Source organism: Parasteatoda tepidariorum, chromosome 4 (assembly GCF_043381705.1).
Source record: "Parasteatoda tepidariorum isolate YZ-2023 chromosome 4, CAS_Ptep_4.0, whole genome shotgun sequence".
Classification (NCBI taxonomy): Eukaryota; Metazoa; Arthropoda; class Arachnida; order Araneae; family Theridiidae; genus Parasteatoda; species Parasteatoda tepidariorum.
The window spans coordinates 59,925,601-59,938,373 of record NC_092207.1 but is presented as its reverse complement, the minus strand read 5'-3'; the positions used below and the strand labels follow the sequence as shown (position 1 = coordinate 59,938,373).

Here is a 12,773-nt window from a genome sequence, read left to right as displayed (position 1 = left end):
ACCTTGAAAAGAACTTCTTTCAAAATTTTATTTCCTTATCTTTGAATTTTAGAAATACAGCTTTTCCTTAATCGTTATCGGAATGTTCCCGTAAAAAAATAAATAAATAAAAAAGGACCCAAGACGGATGACAACAAAGCTAAATATACTGTCGTGAGACGATATAATGATTTTACATTTGCAGGAAATTTTAGAGAAAATATTTTTGTGCATTTTATTTTCTTAGATTTTTCCTTATTAGAAATTGTAAGTCTCTCTTGAGTTTAATAAGTAAGTAATTAATCCTCTTTGCATTGAAAATGACGTTTTTGTTCTCATATCCATTTATTCTATATAAATTTTGCCGGAAGGTGCTCTTACTTATATTTTTAAAATATTTTATACTACTTTAGAATTCTAATATTTTTTAGTTTATAATCTTAGTTATATCAATATAATATTCTATATATATATCAATATAATATATTAATATAATATATTTATATATCTTAGTTATATCAATATATAATTTTTTCTTTAAGGAAATAAATTTCTATTTTTAACCATAAATTCCATGCTTATTTGAATGAATTTCGTAAAACTTCAAAACATTTTTTCCAATATATGTAGGGAAACTATTAGTGATTACATAATCTTCTTTGATTCAAGGAATAAATAATGAATAAGATTTAAGATATGTTTTTTCTTATATGATATCACATACATGATTACTAGATTAAATTCTGTTTCATTGCTTTGAATTACTACACTATTTTGAAAAAAAAAATGACGATTTTTGGATTAAGTCTTAGTCAGAGATAAAGTCTTAGAATAATAAACCTATTTCTTAAAATGACCTAATTATACTTAGTGATAGGTTCTGAATTTAAAAACATACCTTAAAATATTGGTGATTTTTTTAAACAAGATTAAATGCAAATAATTACATTTAATTTTATTAAAATTAATGATCTTTAAATTATTTACCTGAGATATTCCCATTTTGGTAACTTGGTCCATGTGTCAATTCCAAAACAGAGTTATTGTGGTGCCTACTGCCTCTCCTGATATATTCCTCCTTCCTAATATTTGGTTAAAGCAAGAAGATTTGCCAATTTTTATATTATCGCTAAAATACAGTAGTACAGCAGTTATAGAAAAATAATTATAATAAGTATAAGTAGTTATTATAAATATGGTTGGCAGATTGTACAGCAATGATAATCTTGTTTTAAAAGTTTTGGTATTTTTTTAAAAAAAGAATACCTAATTAAAATATTACTGTTAATTTTTAAAATGAGAATAATTGTGTTTATAGGAGGAAATATTCATGTTTAAATACATATTTTTTACTTAATTCTTTATGCATGCAGTTTAATGTTATTTATTAATATTTGTAGGTGGTTATGGCGTCTAACAGTCCTATGAGCGAGGAAACAGATAAGCAATTAGAATTACTTGAGCTTATTAAAAACAATCACGATGAGGCTTACTTGTATGTCTCTCAAGGTCTTGCCTATCAAGAGCAAAAACAATACAGTCTTGCCACTGACATGTATAGAAAGGGACTGGATAAAATTAATGCAGCATTGGATGTTAGATGTGATAAGGAATATTGTAAAGGTCCGAAGTGGGATAATGCAAAAAAGCTTCAAGAAAAGATGAAGAAAACGTCTCAGTTGATTCGTAGTCAACTCCAGGGTATTTCTTTTGACAGTGCGTTTGCTAACCCTCCTTATACACCTCCAGAGCCATTTGAAATGCCTCCAAGCTACGACGAAGCATGTGAACATGACTTTGTTGTTGTACCTAGGCGTTCATCGTACCCGGTAGAAGTGAATGGTGCGAATCATAGTGATGATAAAAGTCGGAGGAACAGTGCGGAAGTGGCAGAGCTGTTTTGTGTGCCTGAAGGTGTGCAGTTATTTTTCGTTTCATATGATGGTTCTGTGACTACAAACAGCACTCAAACCTCTCTGTATGTTTATCAGTTTATTGATAATAAAGATGTTGAAATAAAACCTCCTGCCTGGCTACAAATCGGAAGTTGGACTTATCCCCTTATACCTGGACAATCACCAGCTTTAGAGAGTAGCTATGGTGCTTTCCTATTTCCTAATGTAGGAAATGCAAGAGGCAAGATAAATATTTTTTTTCTGATGTCTTTCTGCTTTCCTTTTCTTAATTTTAATTTGAATACCGAATATATTTTCTTGCTATGTAGATTTAAATATTAAATTTTAGTTAGGTAAATTTTCTTCTTATTATGCTTATTTTTTTCATGACAACTTCCTGTTTTTAATTATGAATGTAAGGAATAGTGATTTGGCTGAATGCCGAATATTCGGCGAAAAAAATTGGCCGAATAGCAAATTTTTTTTTAAATGAAAATTATTCATAAATATTATTTATATAGAAATAAGTTTAGTCATTATAGAAAAATAATCAAAACTTAGCTGTATTATTGGTATCCCCCATATCAATGGAGCATGCCGGGGAAAAAGCGTTAATAGAAAGGTTTAAGATAATAATGATAATTAGATATTACGAGGATATTTCCGTATCGTGATCTGTTGTGCCAAATACATTTGCCAAGGTGCCAAATTGTTTTGAAATTGCGCATTTAAAAAAAAACATGTCGATATTTTCCCGGGCATTTCACTTTTATACAGAAACAAAAATTCTGTTCTTGTTGTACCATGTTTTTAAAGTATTCATTAATTTTTAATTTTCTATATTACAATTTGATGCTAAACTGTATATTTATCTCTGTTAGTGTGACATAACCTCTGTCTGATTATCATGTAGTTTTAACGTTCATTGTAAATTAAATTTTAAATTGTATATTTACCTCTGTTAATATGACTCCTCTCATTTGTTTTTCTGATGAAGGTGTACTTTATATGATACAGGTTTAGGTTTTTTAATAAATTTTATAACTTAATTTAAATGATGCTTTTATTCATTCGTTTGTTTTTGTAGTGAAACTATCTTTTACCCTGAATTTTTATTTCTGCCTGAGAATCTTCAGGCAACATTTAACTTTCAATTTACATTCTTAAAAATGTCTTCAAAATAATTTCAGATTCTGCTGTTGGTGTAGTTTTACCTCCTTCTGTCAGTTCAGAAGAAAGGGCAGCCTTTTTGCAGTTGTTGCATCAGCTTACTGCACTTAAGGAAGAAAGAAGAATTGAATTGAAAGATGCTGAAGTTCAAGCAGAGCATACATCATCACCATCATCTCCTATAAGTGAAACAATTTCAAAAGGCATTGTTACAGGTGAGTTAAATTGAATGATTACAAAATTTTTATGTTCCCATTATAAAGGATTTTTTTTATTTTTTTTATGATAAAATATTTTGTCCCAATTTTTAGCCTGAATTTTGTGTGTTTTGAACTGCTAATGTTCTGTGTATATAAATGAAGATTTTAAAGGAATTTATTTTAAAAATCAAAAAATTTTGATTTACAGCTTTATTTGAATTAGAGACACACATTAAAATTGCTTAATTTTTAGCTCAAGTTTATGAGCCATCCATTATTTATATATCACTTGAATTTCAAATTATAAATATAGAACTTGTTATCAAACCACTAGTTATCATATTGAATTTTTAAATTGTAAATTGAGAGATCAACCTCAAAATTACTTATGTACAAAAACATTAAAGGGCGTATTCAAACTGTTTTTGTTTCCAGATTATTGAAACCCCACTTTAAAATCATTTGTTTGATGAAGTCATGAACTTAATTGGGTATAATATGAAAAAAGCACAACTACTTCCACTTACTAGGAATAACATTTACCTTTTAGTTTAATTAATAAACTGAGTTTTAAATATGTTTACTAAATTCATAATATGTTTACTAAATTCATAAACTTCGGTAAAACAACAATATAAATTATTTCCAAAGGAACTAGACTAATACAATTCCAACCTGGCGAGTAGCGACTTATAAACAAGACACTCCGTTTGATGCTTTTACTTGTTGCTAGAAATCAGGTTTGCAGAAAATGCTGTTTACTAGTTAAATTTAGTAGGAATAACACGATCTGTGACGTAGACTATAGTATACCCAATTAAAAAAATTTGTAATGTTCTATTTTATACATGTTGTTTTTTTTTTTTTTAATGAGATGTATTTATGAAATTTTAAGTGATTAATTTTTATTTTATAGCTATAACATAACTATAAAACTTTATGTGTAATGGCCTCAATCAATTTTAAATTGTTCATTGATGAATTAATAAAATTATGCTCAAAATTGTTAAAACCATCTCATCCAAACAATGTAATTCTGAAATTGGAAATAGTATATGACCACTTTTTTAATGCTCACTTTTATAGCTGTTTTCTGTCTAATAATTAATAAATAAATTTTGTTCCCTCTTTCCTTGCCTAAGACCTGTTTTAATCATTCCACTCGGCAATGACGTCATATATGTAATGACCACCTCTGTATGATGACTGTCTCTATTTGTGACCACCACAGAATTCATTCCTTAGACTTTGTGTTGAAGAAAACCTTTAGGCAAGATCATCAAAACCTCCCCCCAGCTACCAGGCAAGCCTCTACACCAAATGCGGAAAAAGTCAATGAGGAAACGTTGGAAAATTTAACTTGATTCATAAAATAAGCTTTTCTTTTCTATAGTTTTTGTTTCAAATTTTTTTACATAATTTTAACTATTTAATAAAAAGATGTTTCATGATATCTAGCATATCAATTGATCAATTTATGTGCCTTGTACTCAACCTGTTGTAAACATAAACTGAAATCATACTTGTATGATTTTTCAACATTTGGTTGATACCATTTTCCCAAATTTATTTTTAAATAAAGTTGTGCAAATTTTTAATTTATTATCCTGAGAGGAGAAAGAATTTGAAATTTGCATATTGGACATTCTTCTCAGATGCAAGAACTGTCACAAAATTTTAAAAGAGCATTTTCAATCACTACTTACCCGTGACACATATTAAAGGAGAAGTAAATTACATATTTGTTAACTAAATTAAAGAAATATTTTTAATTTATTAATGCATTTATAAATTTATTAACAAAAAAAGAGTGATTCATTATAGTGCAGTAATTAATAAGATGGTGAATGAAATTTAAATTCATTTATATATTTTTTATTTTTGAATTTATTTGTTAGTTTTAGCTTTTAATAGTGTATTTGTGAACATGAACTTGGTGCCCTTTATGGCTGTGCCTGAAGACAGTTATTCCCTCTTGTCACCCTCTGGCTATGCCAGTACTTCTTCAGTTTATATCTTTTCTAACAAATCCTTGATTTTGTGCACTGTTATTTAGAAAATTACTGTTTGAAATATTGCTTGATTTTTACTCATTTAGGTGCTGAATATTTATCTGCTGGAATTGTAAAAGGGGCTGCATTAAGCAGCGATCTGATTCATAAAGGTGCTACGAAAGCAAGGCAAAGGATAAGCCCCGAAGATAAACCTGTTGTTGTAGATCCTAGAGTTAGAGAAGGCTTAAGAATTGCACATGAAGCATCTGGTTGTGCTTTAAAAGCTACTGGATATTTAGGTAAAAAAAAAACTTTTTTTGTTTTGATCACAACATATAATAATAAAAAGTTTATCTTTATATTAAGTTGTGTGAATGAGTATTTGATACTTTCTTATTTTTAAAGAGCTATGAAATTTATCCCAAAGGTAGATGATTTTTATGGCTGGGGTATCATTTTCTCTGCAATAGTGTGCTTATCTTTTAATAATATTTAAACTTTATCATATCTGGTAACTTTGATACTCATAAAATTTATTGGGATTAGACCAATGTTTTTCTAAATCTCTCTCTAGGATTTTGACAGTGCCTTGGAAATTTATCGTAATAGTGGATTTCTCATAATATGCCATACTTTTTGTATAGAGCTTTTACTGTGCGTATATATATTATGTGTGTGTGTTACGGTGTTAAAATATGTTGAATTTAATATATAGTCTTGAATACCGAAAGGGTACTTTAAAATTACACATACAGAGAAGTAATGCTATAATTTTATTAAATGCGAAAGGGTTTAGGGCCAGACCCACCACAATGGGGCATCTACATTATGACTTCTAGATTGAGAAGAAGGATTTGACCTTGGATGGGTTTCTGGACAATATCTTTAAAAATCACTTAGCAGCATGGGACTGATCAATTTTTCATGACAAAGATCATATCATCACATTGACTAACATGAGTCAATCAATATTCTTACTCGATTCCTTGGAATGGTTTTAATTGATTGTGTGTTAGATAATGTGCTCTATTTATAGATTAGATTTAGTATTTCATTCTTTTAACATTACACAATACGCCTTTAGTGTCATGGGAAATTGATCAGTCTCGCATTACTTTGATTGATTAATATTTAAATATATTGTACAGAAAGATATAAAAACCTTCTCCAAACTCATATACTTCTTCTCAATCTAACAGTCATTATGTAGAGGGAGCATTGTTGCGAGTCTGCCTTGATTCCCTTTTCTATTCAATAAAATTGTGACACCACTTTGTTATTCAAGACTGCCTTCTCAATTCAAAATATCTTTCCCCATAACATACATACACACATAGTGAAATAAATTTATTTGTAATTTATGTATCATATCTATCTCCTATGTATTCTAACTATACTTTTTTTCTTAACTTTCTTTTAAGTGCGTAAGCTAGGAGATTTGACAGTGAGCTTGGGCAGACAGTTGGCACCTCATATTCGTGAACAAAGTACTAAACTTTTAACTTCAGCTTTTAGAAGAGATCCGGCTGATGCTAAGGATACAGTCGATGGAGTTCTTACCGTGGCTGCCGGTGGCTTGCAAGGTAAATATGTGTTCCCTCTTGTTAAGAGTAAAGGACAAAATATATATGTAGTAGAAACTAATTTTTTTCAGTGGTGACTTTTTGCAAAAATGTCAAAAAAGTAACTTAAGGAAGAGGTTGACCGACATATATCATCATATATATTGTTGTATATAAATACCTAAAAAATTCACAAGCTAACAGATGATACTAAAAAATATTACAGCACAGACGAAAAAGGGTTGTAGTTTGTAATTAAATCTAAATTCTTTAAATATTTTTGTATATGCTTTGTATATTTAACTGGTAGCAAGCTGGATAGCGCTGCTTAACTAAATGTTCTTCTCAATGAAAAATCCCTTAGGAATATGAATATACGGTTAATTTGTTAATGAAGGGTAAAATTCGCTTAGGGCGAATTACATCAGTAGTATGACCGATGAACAACAAACAAAAGGTGCAGTTGGTTTGCTGAGCTCTTTCTTTGAAAAAGATTGATTTGCAGTTTCACTGTAACCTTTTTTTTTTTTTGCTGAAATATGGCACACAAAATTAAATTTTCAAATCAGCAGATTATTATTATTTTTTTGCACTTTGTTTCTCCTTCTTAAAAACAATCTATTATGTATGTGTTGCAAAAAAGGCCTGATATTAATCAGATTTTTTTGTAAAATGTCTGGATTTTTATTTTGAACCTCTATAAAGCCTGCATTACAGTTAAAAACTAATATGATTTGTTAATAGGATATATTTTAATCAGTTTAGTGTTTGGAAAAAGATGTCGAAGACAGTAATTTTGTTCTGTCATGTATATTTCCACTTTAGTTAGAAGTTATTTTATGTTGATAAATATCATTATTTTTTAGTATTTCAGTTTTCAACATTTAATACTAATAAGTTAGTTGTATGTCAAGACATTAACATGAAACAAAATATTAAATAGTATTAGTATTAACTTGGAGTAAAGAAGCTGGTTCAGATGTAAAGCAATTTTGTTTAATATTTTGTAAAGTTTTTGTTACATTGTTAAAAATTTTGTTTCACAGTTTGAGTCATTTGTTTTTTTAAATTATTAATAATTATTTCAGGTTTCTCAACTATTTATATGGGTTTAGAGAATGCAGCTAGGATGTTAGCTTATAGTCTTAGTGCTGAGACAGTTAACATAGTTGGCCATAAGTAAGTTGATGTTTGCAACGTGATTTTAAATTTTCCTTTAATTTTTATGATAAGTTATTTCAACTTATTTGAGCATCACAATGTTAAGTAGTAGTTCTACAACATGCTTTACAAGAACCGTATTCACTCAACAACAGTATGAAATTTTACACAAATACTCCCATGAGCAGAATTGAATCAACATGACTATATATGATTACTATAGTTTTGCCAGTGTCCATCCAAAATAGACATTATCTCTACAGTTGGAAGAATATAAAAATAAAAAGATGAAGTAAATGAAAGAGTTATAAATCTTATTTAAAAAAGAAAATGAGTATTTTCAAATCAATATTTAAGTACCATGAACAGTTGTAAGATCATGGCATGTGATGTCACCACCATAGCAATTGCTACGCATAACAAAATTAAAAGCTGAAGTCGGTAAATAAAAAATAATTGATTAAAAGAGGTTACTTTTTAAATATTTCTGATGAGCGGTCAGATGTACAATCGATTTATTGTATAATCAAGGCGAATCAACAATACCTAAGTTGAAAACTTGGATAAATTAATAGAATGGACTTTTTTTTATTCAACAATTAGTAATAAGTTTGTTTAATATTATTTGCAAAACATGATCATTTCAAGAGAAATGTCAGTGTTGGGTGATCTTTCCCAAAATAAGGGGAAGAATTTTGCAATCATCGTCACTTAATAAACTCTTAAATTATTCTGTGGGGACTGCCATTGTTCTGCCGTCACAGTTTAGAGCGTTTTTTACTGAAGAGCATATGTGTATTAACCATAGCAATACAACTAGTTATCTAAATTGTTTCTTTTGTATAGTACATTTTGTATAGTACATTTTGAAATAATCGAATTTGTAATACAAATTAGCTTACTACATCTCTGTATCTCCTTAGAAAGATATTTGCATGAATTAACTCAATCCTTATTACAGATATGGTGGAGAAGCTGGTGAAGTGGTCGGTGATGCTGTATCATCAATTGGAAATTTAGCATTAACCACGCATAATGTTCAATCATTAGGAGTTAAATCCATTGCAAAAAAAACAGCTAAAGATACCGGAAAAGCAATTCTAAAAGACTATAGTGAACGAGTTAATTTACCTGATAAGTAACTATGAATATGGGCTGCTATTGTTTTAAGTATTTTTATTTTACTGTCAAGCTACCAAAAGAACTGCCCTAGACACTAGACTCGTGATTTAAAGGTTTCAGATCTGAGTCACTACCTATAGTACTGTGGGGTTTTATACTCTATTTTGGCTAAAAAAATTAAAGTTTCAGCTACGAATTTTAAAAGCAATGCAGTGATAACGAATCAAGCAAGTTTGCAACTTGTGGTTGTGTTTTATCATTTACAAAATAGCAGCTTTAATATCAGACTCTTTTATCTAGAGCAGTTTTTCTGTCCGCTGAATGGTATTTACATATTGTTATTATGTTTGTTAACATGTTGTACATTTATTGAGTTTGTTTGCGAACTTGAAAATTCTGTATTGCTCTCTTTATTTAAAAAATATGCACACACACTTATTGTAAAATATACAGAATTCAGAAGTTCAGATTTTTAAAAAAATTATTTTAACAGGTTTTATTTTACATTAATGTTTAATTAAATGCGTTAATGTTTGTTATGTAAATAATTACCAACATTATAGTAAAGTTAGAGTATACTAAAAGTTCTTGTTTAGCTCATTTATTTTACAAAGCATTGAAATGCTAAAATTTTTTACAAAACTTTCTTAATTAGCTTTTCAATCTTTGTTAACTACTATTACTTTTCTTAAAATTTAACACTTTTCTTTTAAAAATTTGCTTTAGGAGTCATCCGTATAATTAATAAAAGAATACCTCTAATTTATAAATATTTATATATTGATTAGACAGTTGGTCTCAAAATTGTTTTTACTCTATGACCACCTTTGCTAACAACTGGCTGTTGAGCAACTACGAGTCCATAACAAACAAGCATTGCTTAAACTCTATTAAAATCATAATATTTTATAACTGATCAAAGAACAGTCAACATGCTGAGTTTTAAAAAAAAACTCCTTGGAAATTTTATTTTTTGCGAGTTGCTTTTTAATATTTCATAGTTCTATAGAAAAATCATAATAATTTGAATACTTAGAAGTTTTATTAGCTTATTTTCTACATACTTCAAACATGGGAGAAAAAAAGATTTTTTAGTTGACAAAATAGAAGCTCCTTTTATTTTCTGGATTCTTGTTATACTATTTATTAACACTAATTTATATTGTTAGTAATAAATTCTATTATAAATGTTATAAACTACTGCTTAGAGTTTTACTAATAAATTTGATTATCTACTTTTAATACATATATTTATTAAATTAAAATTATTAAGATTTCACCTGTACTGTGATAAAAAAAAAAAGTAGAATATATTTCTATATATTTTGAGCTTAGAGAATTATTGCTCTTTGTCTATTTTTGTATTGATATTGTTATTGTAATTAAACAGGATTTTTCAAAGGCAAATGTAAAATAAAAGAACCATGTTTATGCACTAATTTGATTGTCAAAGTAAATTTAAACTATTTTGATATTAGTTAGATGATTATAGTAATATTATACAAGATTTATATTACTTAGAGCTACATAACTGTGTGCTTTCGAGACAAACAAATAAATATTTAATTATTTTTATTGGTTTAATTTTGCAAATGATTTGCAATGTCTATATTTAATTATGTGTACTTATAAAGCTTAATTAATTCAAACTTATTGATACAAAGTCGTCAGAAACCGTCAAACAGATGATTTGGCCAGTGAGATTTTTTAAAGAAGAACTTAATGGTTGCAAATTTTTCATAATTTATTTATAAAGTTTTTTCAACTAAGTTTATAAAACAGGAGTAAAATCTTTACTTACAATTATACTTCTAATAAATTTATTAAAAAAGACTGGTTTATTTCATGATGCATTAAACCAGTCTTTTTTAAAACATATTTTAAATATTTTTCTTTGTGAATGATGTTTGTTCTACATCAAAAAATAGTTTCTTCCCATGTTATCTCAAAGAGTGTTCAGTTGAAAAAGTGTGTCCGTCCTTGTAGCATAATGGTTCATTTCCACAAGAATTAAAACAATGCAATTCAAATTTTTACAGATTTTGTGATTGGATAAAAATGTTGCACTTAACATTAAAATATTGGTACTGAAATAAAAGTTTATTCATACTTACCATCAGATTATATTCAATGCATATATACACCTTTAATTTTGTTACTTCAACAATATTTAACAACAAACCCCAAAAAATATTTTCATGCTAAAATTAAGTATTAATTTATAAACTGTATTTTAAGCTAAAAATATAAATAAATAAAATAAAATGAAAACTTTGTTAGTCAAAGTACTTTAAGAAGGTAATAATGTTAAAGGAAGCATTTGTTTTGTTTAATTGAAAAGAAGAGCTTTTTAAACTATGTTATGTGTAAATTTTTGCTTTAGGAAATCTAAATTAAATGTATAAAAGTTTTATATTTCATGGTTATATGATTAATTTTGTTTTCTAACTTAACTGATGTAATTTACAGCTTTAATGTTGTTTATGAATAAGCAATTATAGTAGAGAAACTGCTTATACATTAAAGTAATAAAAAGATTTTTACTGTTTTTATAAAACTCTTTTTAAACTGTTAAGAAGCTAGCATTTTTCATTGCACATTGTCAATACTTGCCAGATTGCATCAAGCACAAATGTATGCATGCAATTTTTATGACATAAAACAGATTTTATTTTTCTACGATTCTTTTGTGTGTACGAACAGAACTATTGATTTATTAATTTGATTTTCAGAAATGTTTATACAAAATAGTGTATAGCATTTAATAAAAATGAAGATTATGTAAATAGGAATATTTGAATAGTTCTGTTCTTCAAATATTTTTCCACAAAGAATGACAAAATAATATTTTTTAATCTAATTATTTTTTTAATAATCTAATTAATATGATCTTCTGTGTTATTGATTAGAAATTTGTCATATACAAGTATAAAGAGGCACATTAAATAATAAAAATTTTATTTGTTTATATCTTATTGTTTTAGTATAAGTTGGAAAAGTAATTTTGAACTAGGTCGAACATCTCTATTTTTAAAAAAAAAGTTTGACTTTGTAAGCAAAACCTTTCAACTGATGCAAAAAAAAAACTTAAGAAACTGCAGTAATAATTTTAAAAAAAGTGTGAGATTTTCCACTTATTAAAAACAACGATAAATAAAATTTTATTTCATTTTTTTAATTAGTGAAATTATGGCAAATCTTATTGGATTGACCTTAACTCTTAATTGTAGATTATCCCATTTTTGAAACTTTGGTGACTTTATAATATTTTGAAGTAAATAATTTTTAAATAAAAAATAGCTGTAGGTTTTCCTTTAAAAAAATGCCTATTATTAAATGCTATGATAAATCACATTACAAAATAATCACCAGCAGTAATTATAAAAAATTATATTTCTTTTTATCTGGATGAAATTCAAATTACTTAAAATTGTTGCTTAAAAAATAATTTCAAAAAGTTCTTCACAATAAAAATTTTCTTAAATAAGTTTTAAATATTTAAGGTGGTATATTAAATGGTAGTATTCTAGAAATAATTACATTTCAATAAAATAACTAATTAACTTGTTCTCAGGGATAATTACTGTTGTTTAATGATGATCTTATGTTGCTTCCAAAATAGAATCTTAGATAAAGCAAGGTTTGACAGAATCTAATTAGAACATTTTTGTTAAAACGCTGCTTGATTGT

At 27.4% G+C, this 12,773-nt stretch overlaps 1 protein-coding gene across 3 annotated transcripts; it reads left to right on the top strand.

Moving 5' to 3' along the window:
• Positions 1-103: 103 nt before the first annotated feature.
• Positions 104-11,197, top strand: LOC107450185 (spartin). 3 transcript variants are annotated; one of them, XM_071179915.1, is made up of 7 exons: positions 104-246; positions 1,380-2,115; positions 3,065-3,259; positions 5,343-5,537; positions 6,660-6,821; positions 7,889-7,979; positions 8,923-11,197. In XM_071179915.1, the coding sequence occupies exons 2-7, from the start codon at positions 1,386-1,388 to the stop codon at positions 9,101-9,103; spliced, it is 1,554 nt and encodes a 517-aa protein (XP_071036016.1). In that variant the 5' UTR covers positions 104-246; positions 1,380-1,385; the 3' UTR covers positions 9,104-11,197. The 3 variants fall into 3 exon arrangements, with proteins under 3 accessions (XP_071036016.1, XP_015921418.1, XP_015921417.1); XM_016065932.3 differs by having other exon boundaries at positions 105-270; XM_016065931.3 differs by having other exon boundaries at positions 241-350.
• Positions 11,198-12,773: the final 1,576 nt, after the last annotated feature.